Source organism: Aedes aegypti, chromosome 2 (genome assembly GCF_002204515.2).
Source record: "Aedes aegypti strain LVP_AGWG chromosome 2, AaegL5.0 Primary Assembly, whole genome shotgun sequence".
Lineage (NCBI taxonomy): Eukaryota > Metazoa > Arthropoda > Insecta > Diptera > Culicidae > Aedes > Aedes aegypti.
The window spans coordinates 300,273,205-300,298,669 of NC_035108.1; the positions used below are offsets into that span (position 1 = coordinate 300,273,205).

The 25,465-nt window shown below is 36.2% G+C and overlaps 1 protein-coding gene across 8 annotated transcripts in view; it reads right to left on the reverse strand.

The window, feature by feature from the left end:
- Positions 1 to 25,465, reverse strand: part of LOC5571651 (kinesin-like protein KIF21B) — a 148,537-nt gene that overhangs the window by 110,519 nt on the left and 12,553 nt on the right. For all 8 annotated transcript variants that reach the window (XM_021845514.1, XM_021845513.1, XM_021845516.1 and 5 more), the window contains one exon: positions 4,501 to 4,712. In XM_021845514.1, coding sequence (XP_021701206.1) covers positions 4,501 to 4,544 — 44 coding nt within the window. In that variant the 5' untranslated portion in view covers positions 4,545 to 4,712. The remainder of the gene's footprint in view (positions 1 to 4,500; positions 4,713 to 25,465) is intronic.

Sequence of the window (25,465 nt, forward strand, 5' to 3'; positions counted from 1 at the left end):
TCTTCAACATCAACATCAATTTTCTGGTTGCCATGCTACTTTCTTTGGGATTACATCCCCAGTAGTACCAAGCCTGCTATTAGCTCAGTGTTCTGAGAGCTGATCTGAGTTTTGATTTGAATCTTTGGTCTGATTTTTGTTCCTCGATCAATTTTTTAGTAATATAATTCCCTCAGATTTAAGTTTTCCCGGTCTAAAAATAAAAATGCAGAGAAATGACTCTATTACATCCAATGTTCCTCCTACTGCAGTTTTGCAGCAATTTTTGGTGGAATGCAGATGATTTTTGGTTTGTCGCAGACACATAATATTAAATTATTTTTTATGGTACCACCTCAAGCTTACGTCGAATCCTGATGGTGTCTTCGCTGCACTTATTTCAAGGAACAAGTTACAACTAGTGTAAAAAGTCTAATGGCTACCGCTCCTGAAGGTCATGGGTTCAATCCCAGGCCTGTTCCTTTCCTCGTACTTTGTAGTATCTTTCACTTGATTCTATCTCCCATTCTTAGTCTATCACAGTAGATCTATTCAGTTTATAGCATTAGCTAGAACAGAGACGGACAAAAAAAGTGTCCCTACGCTTCCATTCTGTCATCATTATAGCACGCCTTTCCCTACGTCTGCTTACCAAACATTATGCGTAGATGTAGGCCAGTTTTAAATGCATTGTCAATTCCTCCTCCTACCCCTCATTGGTCTGCATTCTGCCGTAGCAGGCGCCATTGTTGCCGAGAAATAGAAGATCACCAGACTTATACACTGAAGGTGTATGCAAGTCCCAAGCAGTTATCCGGTTGATTCCTTGTATAAGTGGAGCTGATCTGGCGATACTAGAGTAGCAACCACTGGCGGCCAATCAAGCTCAAGTTCAAGCTCGCTCTACATTTTATGATAAAGTCCAATTTGGGGTGAAGTGTGCAATAACTGCCAAATATTCCTCGCATCGATTGGGCGTCTACTGAAAAATATCAGTAATCATGAAATGGGTGGCGGCTTTTAATAGGAGTTTTTGTCTCAAGCTCCAAAATACCGCTATTCACTCAAGGTTTGCTGAATCCACTGCCATTTTCTAAAATATAGCACGTCTAGTTTTTGAGCTATTGGCTGTTGAAAATGCAAAAATTGACTATTTTAGCCAACTTGCATGCAAGTTGCCAGCTTGTAAGGTTTATTTGCTTAATTTGCTACAGAATTTAAACTTTATGTGTATAACAATACTTTTCGACAAAGCTTATAATACTTTTGATGCGGATAAGTTATTTTTTGATGATTTAAAAAAGTATTGTATTTTCCCATATAGAAGAAATGAATAATTTTGTATGGAGACAGAAAGCATGTGGAAAAAAATGGTTTAATTTAAATTTAATTGAATACAATTTCAATTAAATTTAATCCAAAATGAAAGTTTAAGTGCAAAATAGCATGCTTAGTAGATCAGATCACATAAAAGTTTGATAAATTATACTTTAAATTTTATGTAAACATCAATAAAACCAGTGTTTTATACAACTTTGGCGACTTTTAGCTAAAAATTGTGACGTGCTGGAACATTTCTGAAAATGGCATCAGATTCAGCAACACCAAATCTATTCGAGACACATAGTTTGATCCTTGAGACATGCAAAAATGTCATTTTTGTTACGCAGTGTAATGGATTTTAACTTTTTAAACACAAACAACAAAAGCAATCCAAATCTCAATGGTAATGCTAGATAATACACTGTACAGTCGAAATATTCACACAATTTATGAGACAGCTGATGGTTGGTAAATGAGAAAGACTTTCGTTTCGTTACATATCTGAATCACGGCGTATCGTCGCTGTAGGCGAGACGGTCAAATTTTTTCAAGCTCAATTGTGAAGCTCGACAACGATAACGTTGACATTGAGCGTTCCTCGTGTTTCTTTTTTTGTTCAGTCACACAATTGCGTTAATGATGTCTGGTGATGTGTAGAACGGGCGATTTAGTCACCATATGATTCACCACAGTCACTGCAGGCGGTGCGTTTCTCTCAACGAAACTACAAACTCACCCTCAGTAAAAAGTCTGAATTATCAACCGTCACTATGAGTTGCGATTTCTACATGATCGATGAAAACGTAACATGGATCTTATAAGTTGTATCTTAACTAGTAGAATTTTGAATATATTTTTTACGTTTTTTTTTTTTTTTGAGGAACTCATACTAAGTTTTGGTACCGAGTTATTTTGTGTATGAAAATACAGTAAGGACCCGATTTTGTCAGCCCCTCGATGAATTTTAGGCTGACAAAACAGGGAACCTGACAAAATCCGGTCATTTTATTTTGTTCCTATTTTTCATATTTTGACGGGCTACATGGTTACATGGACTTTTAAGAGAGCGATGGACATGGGAGTAGTCAGTTTTTTTTGATCAGGGGCTCCCCCTCCCTTATATTGGTAATATCGATTTTAAACACTTAATAAAAGGCATTGCCATTGCCCCCTCTGGCTACGCCCTTGCGTGCATGACATCAAACATCATCATCAATTTTAATGTAAACGTTGTAAAACATGCCGATAACACTTTTTTTGACAAATTTAAAATAGGCTGACAAAATCGGGTCAAAAAGCTGACAAAATCGGGGGTAGACAAAATCGGGGGCTGACAAAATCGGGTCAGTACTGTAGTGACTTTTCAATCTATTGTTTTTTTACAGTAACTTAGGGGTCATGCACAAATTACGTCACGCTCCAAGGGGGGGAGGAGGTGATTAAACCAAGCGTGACAAGCCTTACAATATTTTTGAAGGACTCATACAAAAAACGTGACAAAGGGGGGAGAGGGTTGAAACAGTTGAAATTTAGCGTGACATAATGTGTGTACCATCCCTTAGACATATCGAACCGAAAACTATTGACTGTGCCGGTAAAGATAATATGTCGGATCCTGGAAGATCATGGAAACAAACCCAGAAACTTTGGCATAGCTTTTTATTGAAACCAAAAATGTTACCACAAGGCTAATAAAGGTCTCATTCTTTTTTTTTCTTCTTGTATTACTTTCTCACTGGGACAGAGCCTGCTTCTCAGCTTAGTGTTCTTATGAACACTTTCACAGTTATTAGCTGAGAGCTTTCTTTGCCAAAGTTGCCGTTTTCACATGCGTATATCGTATAACAGGTACGATTATTGCCGCTAGAGGTTATGCTAGATGTTAGATATTAATAATATAATATCATATTATATTATACTCTATGCCCAGGGAAGTCATTCCATTACCAAAAGATCCTGGACCGACCGGGAATCGAGCCTAGACACCTTCAGCATGGCTTTGCTTTGTAGCCGCGGACTCGAACCACTCGGCTAAGGAAGGTCCCCAATGAAGACCCCATATCCAATTTAAATAATGGTTCAACACATTACTTACTTGTGCATCAGTGCATCACATGATTGTGGCAGTCACTTTACGATTGAAAGTAAGAACCACAACAGACAAACCTCTCTCATCACAAAAACGACGATCCCTCGCGTCGTTTGTCGTGACCACACGTTAATGTTGATAGAGGAGTGAATCAAACAACATTGCCGCATCACGTTATCTAATGAATGAAGGTGGGGCGGGATGGGTAAATATTATAAGTGTCATCGTCTCAACTGTGGGGCTTCCAAAGAAAATTAACACTGTTTATATAAATCTGCTGTTTGATGTGTGAAACCTCCTTCATTCATACAGCGGAGATTCAACACAACTTGAGTTGAAGCCCGACGCCGGTGCGTGAATGTCAATAAACACGTTTATGTGAAAGCATGGTCAGAATGTTAAATTTATTCTACCGTACGATCTGAGTAACAAGCAGCTAACATCCGGGGAAAAAAGCAATGATATGACTCGAGATAATGTTTCCAGCAATGCACGAATGGATTAGGAAGCAAATAAAATAATAAACATATTATATCATAAAATTGTAAAGCACACGTCGTGCATAGTAAACTCTGTCTGACGGTGAAAGTTTGCTTTGACCAGGAAACCAAGGAGGGAAAGGAATTCATATCAAGAAGATTGGTGTCTTTCGATCACTTAACGACGTAAGAAGAAAACGTGTCTTCTCCCAAAAGCATGTGAATGTATCTATTCTAGAGGGTTTATGGACAAAAGGGTGAAAGACAAAAGGTCGAAAGACAAAAGGTCGAAAGACAAAAGGTCGAAAGGACAGAAGGTCGAAAGGACATCCTGGGAGAAAAAATCCCGGGATTTGAAAAATTGTCCCGTTGCCCGGGAAATATGGAAAAATTTGTGTGTGCCTAAAACAGTATAATATTTTATTCAACATACCAACAAATACCGAGCCCTAAATCCAATGAATATTTCAATTTAAAAGACAAGCATAATGTTTCGCATATGGTCATATTTTGAAAATGGTCATAGGTTTGAACCCAAAAAACTTAACATATTAGATATTTTGAAAAAAAAACTATATTACCCATCTCCTCAATATGATGTCTTCGGAGAGAATAATTAACCACGCTTACCTGACGGCAACCCGAACCGAGGATTCCTTATCGTCGTCTGACATCTTGCCACCTCTGAGGAAGGTTCGCCCTTCGTATCGGCCGTTCTCTCGCTATGCTTGCTTCCCGAGAAAAAGAAATTTATTCATCCGACGGTATTTCCCGGATAAGAACAATAACCCCTAATACCGATCACACTTTTGGATATCCCCCTTCACATGCGGCACACAAATCTGAAATGAAGAATAAGACAAAGAAAGAAGCATTATTAGTTGAAGATTGTAAAAGTTAAATTTCACATAAATCGCACATTTTTTTTTTTTTTTTTAATTTCTCTATTAGTATCATTCCAAACATTACATTCATTTCTTATATCTAGGTGTTCTGTGTTATTTGACAACACTATCATCCTAATTTGGTAAAACAAATTTAAGATTTTATTAACATTTTGTTAACAACATATTACATTTCATTTGCCGTAGCAGTTCAGTTTTTTTACAGGTGAGTTGATTTCACCTGCTTATAAGAGAAAAAAAAACGTTTTTAATATACTTAACCCAGGGTGTCCATTCAAAATCAGTTTTCAAATTCCCGGATTTTTCCCGGATGTCCAAGAACTTAAAAAACAGATTACAAAAAGATCGTGCGACTCGAAATCAGGGCTGTTACAACAGTCGCGAATTTTGCCAGGCCAGGCGCAAACATCACGAATGACTGCAATTCTGTCGCGAAAATCGCGGATTTCCTGAATCGTGCCACAAAAATCACCAATAAACTGTTTTGACACAAGTTGTGCAGTTCATCATTAGGAAATTTGTATTTAAAAATGTAAACTCTCGTCATCTCATTGAGCGCTGTAAAGTGCAATTTATAGTTTAGTCACTAGGGCCCAGTTTTGCAGAAAATAGCGTTTTTTTCGTTCAAAATCAAGAAAGTTTACTTGAAAGAAAATGCATTCACTATATTCAATTCTTCAACTAAAACACAGTGAACACAATTTCATCGTATAAGTTTCAGTTTTAAACTGAAAAACTGTTTGTGAAGTATTGATGATGGCAATAATTACGATGACGGATTCTTGAAAGTAAAAAATGTGGTGTAGGAAAATATAAATAACATTTCATCTGTAATTCGACATTTAACAAAAAGCATTAAAGAATATAAAATCTGAAGGCACTAGCTAAGATGGTTAGGATTCATTGTGTATCTAGATATAATATCGGAAAAATGTCAGTTAAACAATTTGCTACCATTCTGAAAATGCACAATCCGAAAGCTTATAATTTGAAAGTCGATAACAGTGGCGGCCACGTCCTTACGGTTATCGGGGAAGGGAAAGAATGTTCGACAACCATTGTTACTAGAGACCGAGTATACCTCTGCATATCCACAGTTTCCGTGGAAAGGATATTGGGTTAGTGGGATAAGGAAAGGATCTGCGAGTCAAAATATTCACGCATCTTTTTTAAACGTCGAAAGAGCTTTAAATGTATAATGCAATGTACTGTACATTGGTCAATTACTGTCGGACTAATGAAATGTTACCGTAATCCGGGTCATTTGGCGAATTTGGTCGGTATCAAGAAGCAATATCTTTTAAGGATGCTTCATACGTGCCAAGATTTCAAACAGTTTTAGTTTTATAAGGATACTTTTGCACATAAATATTAACAGTTTTTTTAGGTGTAAGCAATACTGTCGGAAAAGTCAGTACTAAACAATCCGCTGGTGCTAAGTTTATATGCAAAATTTGAGTATATGAATTTTGTTGAACTATTGAACTCGATTTTAAAATCATGCTAGCGTAGTTTCCAAAATTAAACTTCACAATAAAATGGTCAATTGCAAAAGCTGTAAGATTTTTTGACGTCATTTTCTGCATTTGGGGACCCACATTTAGGAGAAATTTATTATTCTTATTTTTACTTTATTATATGAAAATCAATTTCGCCCCAGTGGACCATTTTCAATTTTTTATTTTCAAGCTAGGTTTATGATACATTATTATTTCCTAAAAAAATAGTTACATGCACTGATGGAGATCAACGAAGTACTGGTTTTGCCGAAATTAGGTTATATCTATATCTCAGTTCCTAAGGATAATATAACAGAAAGTTATAGTGATTAATTTGCCCCTGGATTACGGTACTAAGAAAAGTGCATCAAAGAACACAGAAATGTGTTGAAACAATTAAAAATCGATTGGGTATTGTGACATGAAGATTTCGATGACAATTTGAATATTTTTTTTTCGCGGATTGGTACTTCTGCTTCCAGTCGCGGATAGAATTTCAGAAGTCGCGGTTTTCGCGGATAACATTTTGAAGTTTTTGTAATAGCTCTGTATTTTTGGTTAAAATTTTTAAAGAATTTTAGATCAAAAGATATAACATATTTGTTGAAATATCTAAAAGATCGTGACCCCCTCGAATAGGGTCTTAAAGCCCTGTCCCAATTTTAGTACCAAACGCTAAGACTTAGACCAGAAACACATGTTTACTAAATATTTAAATGTTTTTCGTTGGTGTAAGTCCAAAAAACATTTTTTACGGTTTTTGAGATTTTGGGTATATTTTGTTTACCGTGTCCCTTCCGAAATGTCAGATAGGAACAACCCTAGTGTTAAAACTCTCAGATTAAAACTAAAAAAAAACGCCACAGGGTTTTTTCGACAATGTGATCGTCAAGGTTCATATTTGGAATTATTTTTCAAATTAAAGTTTGAATATGATATATCCGTTATTTGAGCTTGAAAAATTGCTAAAATAGTCGCCTGATTATGCTCTTTCGTATTATTAAATAAGAACAAGAATTCATCAAACAGTTTAGGACCCAATTCATAGGAAGTTCAGAGAAATTTTGGAATTATATAAACAAATAGCCAACCCATTTCCTTCTAAGAATGCCTTAGGAATTATGCGTTAAACATGGCTTGTTCATGGAGAAATAGTTGATCTGATAAAACTCATGTTGAATCCAAGAAAAAAATTACAGAGACGGTACTTCCGAATACATGTTATTGTTCTCCTATGAAACTGGCTGAAACTTTTGACATAAATTCAAGATTGCCATTTCCAGGTAATCTTCAAAAGATTTGATCAAGATATCAAGAATCTTGTCAAAAACATAACAAAAATCTGGTCAAGAATAATTAGAGGCCCTCGTTATTGATTTATCTATCAAAGATCTAGTTACGAAATTTGTTTTGGATGATTGAAAGAATTCGCTGTCTATCTGCAGAAATCTACACAAAATCTCGTCGGAGGCCTCATAATAACTTTGTAATAGATCAAAGACTAGTCAAATTAGTAATCCTGGCAAGGCTTGATCAAGAATCAGTATCATCAACAACCCTAGAAATCCGTCAAAGGGAACTCTTAACGAATCTGTCCAGGATTTCAGAAGATCTCCCAATAAATGCAAACTTTTTTTGGCTTAGCATTTTGCCAACCTCTAAAAATCTACTAAGAATTTCAAGCAAAATCAGCCTAGGATCTTTTCTAGAATCCCCTAAAATCTTATTAGCAATTTACTAATACTTCAGTGATCTCTCAGAAAGAACTTTCAAATACTGGTCAATTATCGGTTGGACTACAGTAAATATCTTATTAAATATTTACCAAGAACTAAAATGGAAATCTAACACTCATCTCGAAAAGCACCTTTCCAAAAATCCTTAAGTACCCTTCGAGAAATGTTTCAAAGATCCTACTTACCAAAAATTATTCATAATGTGAAGTACTAATAACAGACGACTTAAAATTTAAACAAACCGGTAGTTTTATGTTTGAAACACATATTTTCCCGGGGTGTTCTTCAAATTCCCGGGTATTTCCCGTATTTTTCCCGGTCATTTGTGATTCCCGGGTTTTTCCCGGTTTTCCCGGATTTCCCGGATGGATGGACACCCTGTTAACCTAACTTAACCTAAACATATAACGCATTAATCGTGGCAATAGAAGATTGTAACGATTTTTGCCTGAAATTATTAATGATTGTATTTGACATTTGTTCCAATGTTTCAACATTGGATATTCTATGTAACTCATTGGTACTATACCAGGGAGGAAGCTTCAGAATCATTTTCAAAATTTTATTTTGAATTCTCTGCAGAGCTTTCTTCCTGGTATTACAACAGCTAGTCCATATTGGTACAGCATACAACATGGCTGGCCTGAAAATTTGTTTGAATATCAACAGCTTGTTCTTAAGACAAAGTTTTGATTTTCTATTAATAAGGGGATAGAGACATTTTACATATTTATTACATTTGGCTTGAATGCCCTCAATGTGATTTTTGAAAGTTAAATTCTTATCTAGCATGAGCCCTAGATACTTAACTTCATCTGACCAATTTATTGGAACCGCTCTCATCGTGACAACATGTCTACTTGAAGGTTTCAAATAAAGAGCTTTTGGTTTATGTGGGAATATTATTAGTTGAGTTTTGGAAGCATTAGGAGAAATCTTCCATTTTTGTAAGTATGAAGAAAAAATATCCAAACTTTTTTGCAATCGACTACAGATGACACGCAGGCTTCGTCCTTTGGCGGAGAGGCCTGTGTCATCCGCAAACAAAGATTTTTGACATCCCTGAGGTAGCTCAGGTAAGTCAGATGTGAAAATATTGTATAATATTGGTCCCAAAATGCTGCCTTGAGGAACACCAGCTCTTACAGGAAGTCTTTCAGATCTGGAGTTCTGATAATTAACCTGAAGTGTACGATTTGACAGATAACTTTGAATTATTCTAACAATGTATGTTGGAAAATTAAAGTTTTTTAATTTTACAATCAAACCTTCATGCCAAACACTGTCGAATGCTTTTTCTATGTCTAGAAGAGCAAGACCAGTAGAATAGCCTTCAGATTTGTTGGAACGGATCAAATTTGTTACACGTAAAAGTTGATGAGTGGTCGAATGTCCATGGCGGAATCCGAACTGTTCATTGGCAAAAATTGAATTTTCGTTGATGTGGGCCATCATTCTGTTCAAAATAACCTTTTCAAAAAGTTTACTGATGGAGGAAAGCAAACTGATTGGACGATAGCTAGAAGCTTCTGCAGGATTTTTGTCTGGTTTTAAAATTGGAACAACCTTAGCATTTTTCCATTTGTCAGGAAAATATGCTAATTGAAAACATTTGTTAAATATATCAACTAAAAATGATAAGCTACTTTCTGGAAGTTTCTTGATGAGGATGTAGAAAATTCCATCATCGCCAGGAGCTTTCATGTTTTTGAATTTTTTAATAATAGTTCTCACTTCTTCCAAATCAGTCTCCCAGGCATTTTCGAAAACGTTCTCTTGATTGAGAATATTTTCGAACTCTTGAGTAACTTGATTTTCAATTGGACTAGTAAGTCCTAAATTAAAATTATGCGCACTTTCAAACTGCATAGCAAGTTTTTGAGCTTTTTCGCAATTAGTTAGTAATAATTTGTTTTCCTCTTTCAATGCCGGTATTGGCTTCTGAGGTTTTTTCAAGATTTTCGATAATTTCCAAAAGGGCTTAGAGCCAGGGTCCAATTGAGAAATTTTATTTTCAAAATTTTTGTTTCTTAATTGAGCAAAACGTTTCTTGATTTCTTTCTGCAAATCCTGCCATATAATTTTCATAGCAGGATCGCGAGTGCGTTGAAATTGCCTTCTCCTCACGTTTTTAAGACGGATCAAGAGTTTAAGATCATCGTCTATAATCACGGATTCAAATTTTGGAATTGCAATGCTCCGGGCTTCAACAATGGAATTTGTTAAAGTTTCAAGAGCATTGTCAATATCAAGTTTAGTTTCTAAAGAAATGTTAACATCAAGATTGGAGTCAACATACGTTTTATATATATTCCAGTCGGCTCGTAAATAATTGAAAGTGGAGCTGATAGGATTGAGAATCGCTTCTTGGGATATTTGAAATGTAACAGGGACATGATCAGAATCAAAATCAGCATGAGTAATCAGTTGGCTACAAAGATGACTAGAGTCGGTTAAGACCAAATCAATCGTAGATGGATTTCTAAAAGAGGAAAAACATGTGGGGCTATCAGGGTATTGAATTGAGAAATATCCTGAAGAGCACTCATCAAATAAAATTCTGCCGTTGGAATTGCTTTGAGAATTATTCCATGACCGATGTTTGGCATTAAAGTCACCAATGACAAAAATTTTTGACTTATTGCGAGTCAATTTTCGCAAGTCAGTTTGGAGCAAATTAACTTGCTGTCCAGAGCATTGAAAAGGCAAATAGGCAGCTATGAAAGTATATTTACCAAACTGTGTTTCAACAGAAACACCTAAAGTTTCAAAAACTTTAGTTTCAAATGATGAAAACAGTTGATGTTTTATACGCCTGTGAATGATGATTGCAACTCCCCCACATGCCCCATCAAGTCGATCATTACGATAAACAAAAAAGTTAGGATCTCTTTTGAGTTTAGATCCAGGTTTTAAATACGTTTCGGTAATAACTGCTATATGCACGTTATTAACCGTAAGAAAATTAAACAGCTCGTCCTCTTTACCATTCAGAGAACGAGCATTCCAATTTAAAATATTTAAATTATTATTTGGATCCATTAGAAAAACGTAATCCAATAACAATTTGATTTGTAAATTTTACACCTACTTGGACTGCTTCAGTCATAGTGGTGGCTTTGAACATTGCATCAATCATTAGATTCAATTGTTCAGTTAGAAAATTAAAATCAGAGGCAGACATGTCATGTGATTTCCCATTGGAATTTCCGGTAGACGAAGAAGCGGAGTTTTTTCCATTTGATTTGAAACAAGTAGAATGGGTACCCATGGATCGAACAGGGGAGGAGTTCGAATTTCCTGCTACGATATCGGCAAAGGATTTACCGTGGGTAGACACATTCGAAATAGAAAGATTCGAACGGCTACCCGACGGATTAAAATTAGTTTGTGAATGAGCATGATTATGATCTTCCTGATGGGTATGATTCATGATCAAGCGATCGTTAACTGAAAAATGAGCATTGTTCGATACTCTACCAGGCAAATTCCGGAAACGACCGTTATCGTAACGGATATTATCTTTCATCTGCCTGGCACGAGCCTCAATGACCTTTTTGCGTGAAGGACAATTCCAAAAATTGGACTTATGGTTAGCCCCGCAATTACAACATATGAATTTGGTGGTATTTTCTTTCACTGGACAGACGTCTTTGGCGTGAGAAGAACCTCCGCAAATCATGCATTTAGCATCCATGCGACAATTTTTTGTACCATGACCCCACTTTTGGCACCGACGGCACTGAGTGGGGTTCTGGTAATTTCCTCCAGGTTTCTGGAAATGTTCCCATGTCACACGGACATCAAACAAAAGTTTTGCTTTTTCTAAAGCTTTAATATTATTTAGTTCTTTTTTGTTAAAGTGAACTAAATAAAATTCTTGAGAAAGCCCTTTCCGAACAATGCCAGATTGGGTTCTCTTTTTCATAATGATTACTTGAACAGGGGAAAATCCAAGTAAATCATTTATTCCATTTTTGATCTCTTCAGGTGATTTATAGTCACTTGAGAGACCTTTCAAGACAACTTTGAACAAACGTTCAGTTTTGTCGTCATAAGTAAAAAATTTGTGCTTCTTCTCTTCAAGATGTCTGAGAAGAAGCTCACGATCTTTAAGAGTTTCCGGCAAAACGCGACAGTCTCCTTTCTTTGCGATTTGGAAGGAAACCTTGATTCCCCTAATGGAGTTCAAGATCTCCTGCCTAAATCCCCCAAATTCGGAACAACTGACCACGATAGGCGGCACTCTTTGCTTCCTCACTTGAATCAAAGAGCCTGGGCTAGAGGCTGCTTCGATTTGGTGTTCGGAAAATTTGTCTAGAGCATCGAACTGATTGCTCATTTCAATACAATTATTCATTTCACCCTTGGAGGAAACTTCGCATTCCGGGGAAGCGTCCTTTCTTCCATTCTTGCCACGTGTAGTGACAGTTTTAAAACCCACTTTTTTGGAAGGAAGTAGTGAATTCAGAGATTCACCCTTCCTTTTGTTAGTTGTTGATACCATGTTTAGTTAATAAACGAGAAAGACGTGACCTTCGGGAGGTTTTTTCCCAAGACGGTGTCCAAGAAGGATTACCACCGCTAGCTTTCGCCAACGGGTCCAACGAAAAATCGAAGGCACGGGTCCAAACAAGGATCGTAAAGGGATCAATAGTAGAAAAAATAGTACTGAAAAGTACTGTTTTAGTAGCACTGAAAAGTACCGTTTTTAATTTTAGCACTGAAAAGTACTGTTTTTGTAGCACTGAAAAGTACTGTTTTATTGCTTTAGGTAGTTTTTAAGAAAACTTCCAAGAGCAGAGAGAATTCGTGTACGCACAGCACGAAGGTACGATGCGCACTGAAAATCGCACAATTTGCTAAACCTATCCTTCTCTATTTGGTAGCTGCCTAGAAAAGAAATCCGTTTTGTTAAGCATGAACATTTCGTGCTTCCAACAAATGCGCGTATGTACTACTCATGGAGGCCATGTTGGTTGAAATGATATTTTTTGTTTCATTCGCAAATATAGGTAGGTACCCACTCGCTGACGGTCGGCGCTGAGTTCAACCAAACAAAAATCGCGGCAGGTAAGACAACTGGCGGCCATGCAACAACTCGTCTGCCAACGCGAAAGTCAAAGCAGCAACGTCAGTTTTTGTTTTATTTTTTTTTTTTTGCGTTCGTGCCCAGCTGAGATTTGTTGAACCGTGACAGCCGAACAAGTTGTGTGTCGGTTTGGAGTGTAGGAAACACTGCTTGAGTGTAATTGGTTACAAAGGTGACGATGTGTAGATGATTCAAGACCGAACATAAATGAATTTGCCAAACAAATTTTTTAAAATGATATTCTTTTGAAATATAAAAACATTCAATCATATTAAAACTTAACATAAGGTTGCTCAAGGTTAAGATAAATCAAAGCTACACCCCAAGTATACAACAGCACAAATCTAGGGAATCAGATAATCATTTGCACTGAAAATTTGATCGATTGGTCACTGGTGGTGATCAATCGATCAACTTGTTAACGCAATGCGTTGATTCGTTCTTTGGATTTGCGCTCTTTGAGGTGTAGATTCATATACATATCAACCCAAATAAACATAGCATTTATCGTGGCAATTCAAAATTGTCACTGGACATTTGCTTTGTAGAAACATGTATTTTATTAGTCCTACACACTTAAATTGTTTTACGGATTCCTGTGAAATCTCAACAGCTGAGCAGTTCGGTAAAATAAATTAACGGAGTACGGTAAATTTTTACAGTATTCCGTAAAATATCACCGGAATCCGTTAAATTCAGACGAAGTAACGGGGTTTTATTTCACCGAACTGTTCAGCTGTTGAGATTACGGTTAAATTCACCGTAAGAGCTTAGTGTGTATACCAGGGAGACAGTTTCAGAATCGTTTCCAAAATTTTGTTTTAAATCATCTGCAGAGCATTTTTCCTTGTATTACAACAGCCAGTCCACATTCGTACAACATACAACATGGCTGGCCTGCAAATTTGTTTCAAGATCAAAATTTTGTTCTTAAGACAATGTTTTGATTTTCTGTTAATTAATGGAAAAAGACATTTTATATATTTGTTACACTTGGCTTGAATGCCCTCAATGTGATTTTTGAAAGTTAAATTCATATCTAGCATGAGCCCTAGATACTTAACGTTTCTTGATTTCTTTCTGCAAATCCTGCCATATAATTTTCATAGCAGGATCGCGAGTGCGTTGAAATTGCCTTCTCCTCACGTTTTAAGACGAATCAAGAGTTTAAGAGCATCGATGATCATGATTTATGATCAAGCGATCGTTAACTGAAAAATAAGCATTGTTCGATACTCTACCAGGCAAATTCCGGAAACGACCGTTATCGTAACGTATGTTATCTTTCATCTGCCAAAAATTTGACTTATGATTGCCCTTGCAATTGGCGCATAAGAACTTATCGGTATCTTCCTTCACTGGACAGACGTCCTTGGCGAGAGAAGAAATCATGCATTTATCATCCATGCGGCAATTTTTTTACCATGACCCCACTTTTGGCACCGACGGCACTGAGTGGGGTTCTGGTAATTTCCTCCAGGTTTCTGGAAATGTTCCCACGTCACACGGACATCGAATATAAGTCTAGCTTTTTCTAAAGCTTTAATATTATTTAGTTCTTTTTTGTTAAAGTGAACTAAATAATATTCTTGGGAAAGCCCTTTCCGAACAATGCCAGATTCGGTTCTTTTTCTCATAATGATTACTTGGACTGGGGAAAATCCAAGTAAATCATTTATCCCATCTTTGATCTCTTCAGGTGACTTATTGTCACTTGGAGACCTTTCAAGACGACTTTGAACAAACGTTCAGTTTTGTCGTCGTAAGTAAAAAAAATCTTAAAGAGTTTCCGGAAAAACGCGACAATCTCCTTTCTTTGCGATTCGGAAGGAAACCTTGAGTCCCTTAATGGAGTTCAAGATCTACTGCCTAAATCCCCTAAATTCGGAACAACTGACCGCGATTGGCGGAACCCTCTGTTTCCTCACTTGAATCAAGTTGTGAATTCAGAGATTCACCCCTCCTTTCGTTTGTGGTAGCAATCATATTCAGTTGTTTTATAAAGTGTTTTTTACCCCAAGAATATGTCTAAAAAGGATTACCATCGTTAGCTATCAAGGTTCAATCGAAAAAATTAAGGCACGGGTCCAAACATGGATCAATTGGTATAAAAAGCAACACTGAAAAGTACTATGTTTGTAGCACTGAGAAGTACTGTTTTATTGCTTTATTTAGTTTCAGGTCATGATCTCTTGTCCACCGAATTCGGAAATACTAACCACGATAGGCGGCACCCTTTGCTTCCTCACTTGAATCAAAGAACCTAGACTAGAAGCTGGTTTGATTTGTCTTTCCCTTGGAAATTCGGTCCATGCCAATCTTTTCAGTTAAGACAAATTGAACAAATGTTTATTTTAATTACAGAGCATGTAAGCAGCGATGTCTTTTTTCTATGTGGACAGACCTATTGTGCACTTTCAGCGAAATGCGCAATTCATACGGCACCTGCAACTGGTGTGCACATTGACGTTGATTGACTTTTTCAAGTTTCGAAGTGGGTTGAACCGCAGTCTGTTTATTTTTCTTTATCTCTGACGACTTCACTCACTAGCTCGTTGCTAGATAATAATTATTGTTCTGCATAGACCAGCAGGGTAAGATAGCTGAGCGCTCAAGTGTTTAGCTCCGCAGCATAGTTAAAACAAAGGCAACGTGACAGAAACGTGACGTTTTATGTTTGGTCTGAGAAACATATGTAGATACAAATGCATACAAAATCTCGTTCCAACTTGCTGGTTTTTGTTGTGTGCACAGAAGAAGTTGGATGGAGATGTCATTGCAGTGCAGCTCTGAATACTCTCAACGGTGGAGTAGGTCACCTATGCATGCATGGGCGGTGACGACGTAGAAGCGCTACAGTGAGCTCTCAGTATGGCGATGATTACTTGCGTGGGATGAGATGGGTGCAAGTCGTCGGATGAGTTGAATCTCGTCCGTTACTAACTTTGAATGAAAGAAAAAAAACTCGTTAGCGGTTGTTCAAATCCGTACTTCATTATCAAATGAATGGCTAGCGTTGCCAATGGGACACCTACGATCTATATGGAAACGATAGTTAAAAGTTTATGGAGCGATTCATGCCATATTGGTGTACTAGGCGATGTGTGAAGTGGTAGAGCAGTTCATATGTTAATTAACTTAAAATCAATCTACCAGCAAAACATAGTTCCATTAAAGCCGACGATGTTCGTCTCAATCTCACTTACATCTCTCTTCCAACAGATATAATTACAGCTGTTCGAAGCTACTCTCAAGTGATAAATGATAATTAGAAAACTTTCCGTACTGGCGGTAGATCAACAAGTCCTTGCGCGTGTGTAAAAAGTTGATGGTCACCCCGTGTTGCGTTGCTTGATGACTCAACACGACCTTGAACTACCTGACGACGACAATCTCAACCAAACATCCGAATTACCGTTTAAGGCCCGAATAACAAATGCTACGAAAAAAAGCACCGCACCGAGGAGATCACGTTTCTTCCGTACGTTATGGGGCATGTGTTTGATCTCACTGACACAAATCACGAATTTATTGTGGCCATTTTACAAGTTGTAGGTGCGAAAGCGTGATCAGCGTTCCTAAATTGGGAGAGCCTTCTGCTCTCGTCGACGACGGCAAGGTAGGTTGGATCAACGCGTAGATAAAACCATACGATTCAGTGCGAGTGGTCATCGCACAGTGGTTCGATCTAGAACAAAACGTCGGCCAAAAACTCAACCTCCCGTTCACATGAGTATTTCTGCTTAACTTGCATATTTGGAGTGTTTGGATTTTGATCCGAATAAGCTAATCGAATTATATTCAGAGAGTGTAACAGTTCGTCAACCATAACAGTTCGTGGCACATCTCAATTGGAGAGTCCTATGATTGTTGAATGTTGGTTCCCTGCGCAAGTATAGTTGTCCTTGCAATAACAGAGTAGCAACTTCGGATGGTCAATCATGCTCATGCTACGAACAACTTTTCTGAAGATTCATAAATTACTGGTGAACTATACACCGCCAATTTAAATTTGCTAGATAAAAAAAACATTTAGTAGAGAAAACAACTTTGACTTACCGCCTTTGAACCATTGTGCATTGCGGCGGCGGTATGCCACAAAGTGGTTGGCCGTGTCGTATGGATTAGCACAATTCTGCTCACGATTAAATGTTAATCAATTTATACCTAACTCGCATGCATCATTGCATTCAGTTAATCGGGATTGTGGTATCTTAGTTGTCCGGCTAATGGGTATAATTACTCGAGATGGCTTTTACGTGTGTGTAAGTATCCAGCTGCGTCGTAGCAAGGGCCTAGGCAGCTATCAGCGACAGTTTGACCTAACAGATGTTCTCTCCCACGCAGTTCGAACGGCAGGGAGTAGGGTTGGGCTTGAAGGCTGTTGGATATGGTTATGTAATAGCGGATGATCGCGGGGTATTTAAGCCAATGTTTAAGTTGATATATGCAGGTGGTGTGTCCAATTTATGCATGTTCGAGATAATCTTTCGACAGCCCACCAGAGATAATTAATAGCATCGTCCGTATGTTAACAAACATGTTTTCCGATTAGTAATGAGTCTCATATTAGGCCCGTTGATAATACCTACATGAAAGAAAATTTAGCCTCCATAAACCGGACTTATGGTTAGAGATTTATTTAAATATCGCAGCGTAACAAAAAAAAAACATCTCAGAATCAAATAGTGTGTCTCTAGTGAATTTGGGGTTGCTGAATCTGATGCCGTTCTCCGAAATGTTCCAACGCGTCACAATTTTGAGCTATAGTTTGCCAAAATTGTATAAAATACTGTTTTTAATTACAGTGCTGTTCTGAATAATAGCAGCGCATGTCGATTTTCATACAAAATGCTCAACTTTGACATGCTGTAGTTTTGTTCCCTTTCAAGCAAGCGAGTTGAAATTTTCTCCACAGAACTACAAATATGCCCAATTTTGTAAACACAAAATTTCAAAATTTTCTAAGCCCCTGCCGGAAAGTGAGATACTAGGTGAAATTGTTCGAAAAAATAGCAGTTTTTCATTTTAAAATTTTTCTTCTACAAATATTTTAAACATTTTCGGTTTAGGTGTAGGTTTGGCGCGAAAGATAGCACGCACAAATCATGGCTACTATGTTTTCCTGCATATATTCAGTGATGCCTGCAGAACAGCCCAATAATTATAGCCAAAGTTTTACAACTCATTCAAAAATCAATAACTAATTACCGGGGCGTCCGATTTAAAAACGGTCTTCGACAAAGTTGTAGCTGATTATTGTATCTCACAGAATCAACATAATTCTAATCCCTAAGAGCACATGGGCAAACACTATGACCGATTGAATGAATTGCTTGCTTTTCCCATAGTAACTCCCATACAAACTTTAAAGGGCTTGTGCAGTCTCAGTTTTCATCCAAATGAGCTCACATTTTGGGAGGACACTCAGAATTTGGTCTAAAATCGAATGAGCGGTGTGAAGCAAAAACGATTTTTTGAACCAGTCTAATATATATATATATATATATATATATATATATATATATATATATATATATATATATATATATATATATATATATATATATATATATATATATATATATATATATATATATATATATATATATATATATATATATATATATATATATATATATATATATATATATTATATATATATATATATATATATATATATATATATATATATATATATATATATATATATATATATATATATATATATATATATATATATATATATATATATATATATATATATATATAAATATCTGGCCTAATACTATGATGAAGAATCAAACTCTTATCTTCTGGTTCCTGTTAGCTTACGTTTGGTTTTTCTGTTTCCGGTTTGGTCTATTTCCAGACTCTTTTTCTCAAGATAGAGGTCTCTAAAGTTCCTATATTCAAGGCACATGGACACTACTAGTCCTGCAGTATGATAGATTATCGTTTTCAAAATAAATATTTCAATAATTGAGTCCTATTACTTGATCTGCAGATAAATAAATTGCATTCGAACCTAGTCTTAGATTTCGTTGAAAAAGCTTTCATTGTAGTTGGTAAAGTCACGTTAGAAAATCGCTAGGAATGTAAGCAAAAGGATGGCACTCTACACGGGAAAAAATTCTGTGGTAAAAACTACTATTTTAGCTGACTACGCCCATTCTTGAAACTACCATGCAATTTCAGACCAATTTACTATGTTTACGGTACATCCCACCACATTAGTGGTACATTTGACAGAAATAATTTACAACAATCTGGTTTCGACTACAAACATGGTAAAATCAAGCGCATTTCTGGTCTGCTGAAAATTGCCGGTGCGAGCGCTTAAGTTAACCCCCTGAAATGGTAGTTTTTACCACACATTTTTTTTCGTGTACTAGTTTATCCAAATCGTTTTCGAATCTTTTTTAATCTTTTTGTTTCTTGTGAAGTCATCAACATTTAATTCTGAATGTTCTATTATTTAATTTTATTAATTTTTTTTAAGTTTATTTGCATCATTTTCGCCCATTATTCCGGATTTATTAAAAAATATCTTTCCAAATGCGGTTCTGCTTCAAATACTTAATTGACAATCTTTTTCCAAGTTCAAGTCGCTCCCCGTTACTTTCCGCGGAGATATCATGCTCAAATGAGCTTTTAAGACTACGGAATCGATAAGAGAAGATACATCTTGCCTAAGTTTGCCCTAAAATAATTATACAGTAAATTTTTTCTATGAAAACCAAATACTGGTGACAACGCTTAAATCATATTGCAAGCCATTTATCATGGTTAAAAAAGTAAAATTTTGAGAATGCGGAAATTTCGCGCCGATTTTCAAAATGTGGACCATTGTGTACCTGCGTGGTTAGCGGACTTTGGGGCAAGTGTGCCACCCCTGCATTTTATAAAAACTATAATATATATTTTCTCTTTGAGCTTATCAATATGTTCCCTTATAGTTCACAATTCAATGATCAAAATATGATGAAAATTGCTCTATTTTTTACGTATTTACATAGACTTGTGCAAAGACAACCAAATTTGAGTGAATTTTTATAAGATTTTATTGTTTCTAAATAGCATGGTAAAAGGTAAATAATTAACAGATTTTTCTAACGTACTGTACATCGTGAAACTATTCAAATGTGTAAGTTATTGTGGCATTTGAACGAAAAAAGTATTTAGTTTTACATACAAAATCCAGTTTGGTTGAAGTGTATACTTATTGGGGCAAGTGTGCCACCTATTTGGCAAACAAAAATTGTTGGAGTGGAATTTATAAAAATGTCAACATCAGCAACAAAATCATAATAATAAACCAAAATGAGGCACCAGTCGTAGTTTCTTAAGTATAGTAGGGGAATAACTGACATTTTTGCCCCCAAAGTGATTTTTTCTTAAAATATTCAATACTAACATGTTTTCGGCTTATTAGGTACCGTTTTACATATCTACACCAATATTTTACCGTTATTTAGTGCTGATCTAGTTTAATATTATACATATTCGCCGTAATATAAGGGTAATACATAAATTGTATTGAATGGAAACAAAAAAACATTTTAGATATTCGAATTGCGTAATAGAGAATTACGCATGTTTTGAACCTTGTTATAAAGCATCCCCTTATTACGGTAAACTTAAAATTATTTTTTAAACTATCGATTAGCGTCTGCTTTGTAAGTAATATTGATAGGGAATAAAGAAAACTTCATTACAAGTAGAATTATATGCGATGTTCATTCGGTGGCCGTCTTGCCCCATATGGGTGGCACACTTGCCGAGTCGAAAAATAGCTTATTTTGGATGATATTTGAGAAGCTCCAAAACTAATACTTTTTGAAATAATTTTCTTTTTGAATGGCACAGTGGCTATGGAAAGATATCAAACTAACATTATGAGGCTAAATTGGTGAATTTTATAGGCTTTAGGCAAAGTTAGAGAACAATTTGCTTAAGGTGGCACACTTGCCCCAACAAATTCCTAGCTGAAAAAAAACACATTGCCAGCTTCTAGTGGCCTCAACATCACATTTTGTACAATTGGAAAGAGTTGACGAAGCATTATTTATGTGAATTTGAACTAAGTTTTTTTTTCTAAGAAAAAACTTATTTCTTATTTCTTATACCTATTACTTGGGCACTTCAATGATACACTTTGGCATAGGGGGTTTTTCTCGACCGAATTGTCTGAAACTTTGCAGTAAGAAGCGCTTCAGTACGTCGCATATTGTGGCCATATATAAGCATTGTAGCTTTCAAAAAAACCCCACTGCCGAAGTGAATCAAAAGTGCCAAGAATAGGATTCGGCTCCCTATAAAATTGAGTGGTATTTGTATGTCAGCTCCATTGACTCTAATCTTGACGTTAACATTTCTTTACAAACAATACTTGATATTGATAATGCTTTTGGAACTTTAATAAATTCCATTGTTGAAGCCAGGGGCATTGCAATACCTAAATGTGAATCCGTGTTTATAGACGATTATCTTTAATTCTTGATCCGTCTTAAAAACGCGAGAAGAAGGCAATTTGTACGCTCTCGCGACCCTGCAATGAAAATTACATGGGAAGATCAGCAAAAAAAATTCTAAATTAGGACACAAATATTTGGAAACCAAAATTTCTCAATTGGACCCTGGCTTTAAGCCCTTTTGTAAATTATCAAAATAATTGAAAAAACCTCAGGAGCCAATTTCAGATTTGCAAGAGGAAAAACAAATTATTACTAACTAATTCCGAAAAAGCTCAAAAACTGGCTATGCAGTTTGAAAGCGCGCACAATTTTAATTTAGGAGTCCAATAGAAAATCAAGTTACTCAGGACTTCGAAAACATTCTCAATCAAGAGAACGTTTTTGAAAATTCCTGGGAGACTGATTTGAAAGAAGTGAGAACTATTGCTAAAAAAATCAAAAATATGAAAGCCCCTGGCGGTGATGAAATTTTCTACATCCTCATCAAGAAACTTCCAGAAAGTAGCTTATCATTCTTAGTTGATATATTTAACAAATGTTTTCAGTTGGCATATTTTCCTGAAAAATGGAAAAATGCTAAGATTGTACCAATTTTAAAACCAGACAAAAATCCTGCAGAATATTCTAGCTATCGTCCAATCAGTTTGCTTTCCTCCATCAGTAAACTTTTTGAAAATGACAGAATGATGGTCCACATCAATGAAAATTCAATTTTTGTCAATGAAAAGTTGGGTTCCGCCATGGCCATTCGACAACTCATCAACTTTTACATGTAACAAATTTGATTCGTTCCAACAAATCTGAAGGCTATTATATTGGTCTTGCTCTTCTAGGCATATAAAAAGCATTTGGCAGTTTTTGGCATGAATGCTTGATCGTAAAATAAAAAACTTTAATTTTCCAACATACATAGTTATAATAATCTTAAGTTATTTGTCAAATCGTACACTTCATCAAAATTTTCTACAAACAACAATTTTTGTCTCATTTGATTTAGAAGCACTCTGAGTTGGCGGAATGAATTGTATGGAAAAGGCTCGAAATAAAATTGCGTCTTAGTACCTGTTAGAACATTGAATAGCAGACTCTGATCCAGTTGTGTTAGGATCACAAAAAAGAAAAACAATGAAAACGTACATCAAAGAATGGCACCAATTTGATGCATCCTACGCAAACATAGCAACCTACCTACACATAGGTTCTGACTGACTTTAATGAATTCTTTAAAACTTGATTTAGCCACTTTTTCGAACGGGGCGCCGCGATTTGCAATTCTGTCAATCATACCATGAAAAATGAAATGTTACTCTCCACGCGCTACTATTGATAGATGTACTGAAGTTAATTGGAATCACCAAAATTGATAGTTTTCAGCTCTTGTTTAACCGTAGGTATTCCTACGTTTGTACACACTTCGAAAAGATCTTGTAATTTTGTGTCATATAAGACCGACATATTAAAGCAAGTAAAATGACACAAAATTACGTTTGAATTCATTTTACACTCGTGGTTTTGTGAGCAAAGCTAGTAATTTTACAAGTGTCAATGTTGTGTGCTGTAAATTTAAAACGTGACGTAATTGATAATTGCATATCAACATAACCTCAAATATTTCAAAGGATTCCCCGCACTCATTTATTTCGGACAATGTTTGTGCTTAATAAAAAACACCTATGTTAAATTTTCACATCGTATTTTAGTCTTCGACATTATATTTCACAAATATATTGATATCCGCGTATCGCTGGCTACAAGGGCAACATCTTCCATGAAATCGATGCAATCAGCAGCCGCATGCCACCACGGGGACGTTGCCATATACAAATCACTTAACAATCTTTTATATTTCTTACTAGTGGTCCCGGCAAACTTCGTCTTGCCATCAAGTAGGCTGTTGAAAACCACTACGAATCGCTCCATACAAAATGACAGTTCCGTTCACTCTTGTTTATCCGACTTTCCCAGTGAATATCCTGGAACTTTTATGTACACAAACACGTCGGAGCCCTTAACGAACAAAATGGAGAAAGAATCATCCAAATCCGCTGACCCGTTCGTAAGCTATTTCGTGACATACAAACAGCACTCCATTTTTATTTATATAGATTCACTCAATTCACTCTACACGTACCAAGTTAAAGAACACTTTATTTGCACTGAATTGATAGTCGTATCAAGGATTTGACTCAAAAGCAAAGATTACTTGGCTCATAAATGTTTTGTTTTACTCCGCTTGCGTTTGACGTTTAACAAATGTGCTGCGGTGCATTATGTCATCGTTTAAGTAATCTTAAATCATTATGATGTAAAATCGAGTCAAGTGACAAAATACTGCAGTCCATGTCTCAAAATGGAACTGAATTTACGTGTTTTCATGTTTACGTCATCGTTGATTTAATAATGTTTCAGATTTCAATTTGTGTCATGATCAATTAGGGCAAACGCTCCCTTAGTGGAGGTAGCTCCAATAGTGGAGGTAGTGTGTTTTGACATGTTTCGCACTTTTTTATGGCTATGTGATATTTTTCTATGATGTACGATGTGAAAATGATACAAGTTATCGAAAAATATTCATAAAATTTAACCATAAACCTATTTTAAACAATTATTTTGCTTAAATTTTTTGCTCCTTTGCACCTATAGTGGTGCATCAGTACCCATAGTGGAGGGTCCCATAAGAAATCAATGGTTTGCGCCACTAAAGGAACCATTCTTAAAACATACCTCCACTAAAGGAACAGTGTTCCTATTGTTGGTGCAAGGCTTTTTGCAGGGAAATTTCAAATGAATCGTGATTTTTATAATTTGAATGATAGAAGGATTTGAGATCTAGCGATTGATACGCTAAAATCATATAATTCATGATTTTATCACCATGTTTTAGCAGTTTTCGCTTAGGTGCACCACTAATGGTACATTTGCCCTACGTCAATATCGACGACTGCGTCATCTTTAAAAATGAGATTTTTTTAGTGTGTAGAATCCACGCACAACAAGCAGACACATAAATATGCGCCTGTCGTGGCCAGATGACGTGAATACGGTTCACAGATAAGTGGGTACCTGGTGGCTTACGTTGCTGCTGGGTGACAACCAACAACGAGCACAGATGAACAGCACTCCAAATTCGGCTGAATGGACGTGGCACAGACAGGGCCAGGGCTGGTAGCGACTGAATGTCTAGAAAATATGAGCTTTAGAGACCTATTGTCTAAACTAATAGTTTTACCAAATGTGCAAATATTTGGCTAGGCATCAATCAACAAACATCGGTCTCAACACTGACAAAATCTTTGCGTTGTCAAACATTTTTTTGGGTCTGTATCAATCCAAACCAAATATTTACCATACACACTTCGAAAAGATCTTGTAATTTTGTGTCATATAAGACCGACATATTAAAGCAAGTAAAATGACACAAAATTACGTTTGAATTCATTTTACACTCGTGGTTTTGTGAGCAAAGCTAGTAATTTTACAAGTGTCAATGTTGTGTGCTGTAAATTTAAAACGTGACGTAATTGATAATTGCATATCAACATAACCTCAAATATTTCAAAGGATTCCCCGCACTCATTTATTTCGGACAATGTTTGTGCTTAATAAAAAACACCTATGTTAAATTTTCACATCGTATTTTAGTCTTCGACATTATATTTCACAAATATATTGATATCCGCGTATCGCTGGCTACAAGGGCAACATCTTCCATGAAATCGATGCAATCAGCAGCCGCATGCCACCACGGGGACGTTGCCATATACAAATCACTTAACAATCTTTTATATTTCTTACTAGTGGTCCCGGCAAACTTCGTCTTGCCATCAAGTAGGCTGTTGAAAACCACTACGAATCGCTCCATACAAAATGACAGTTCCGTTCACTC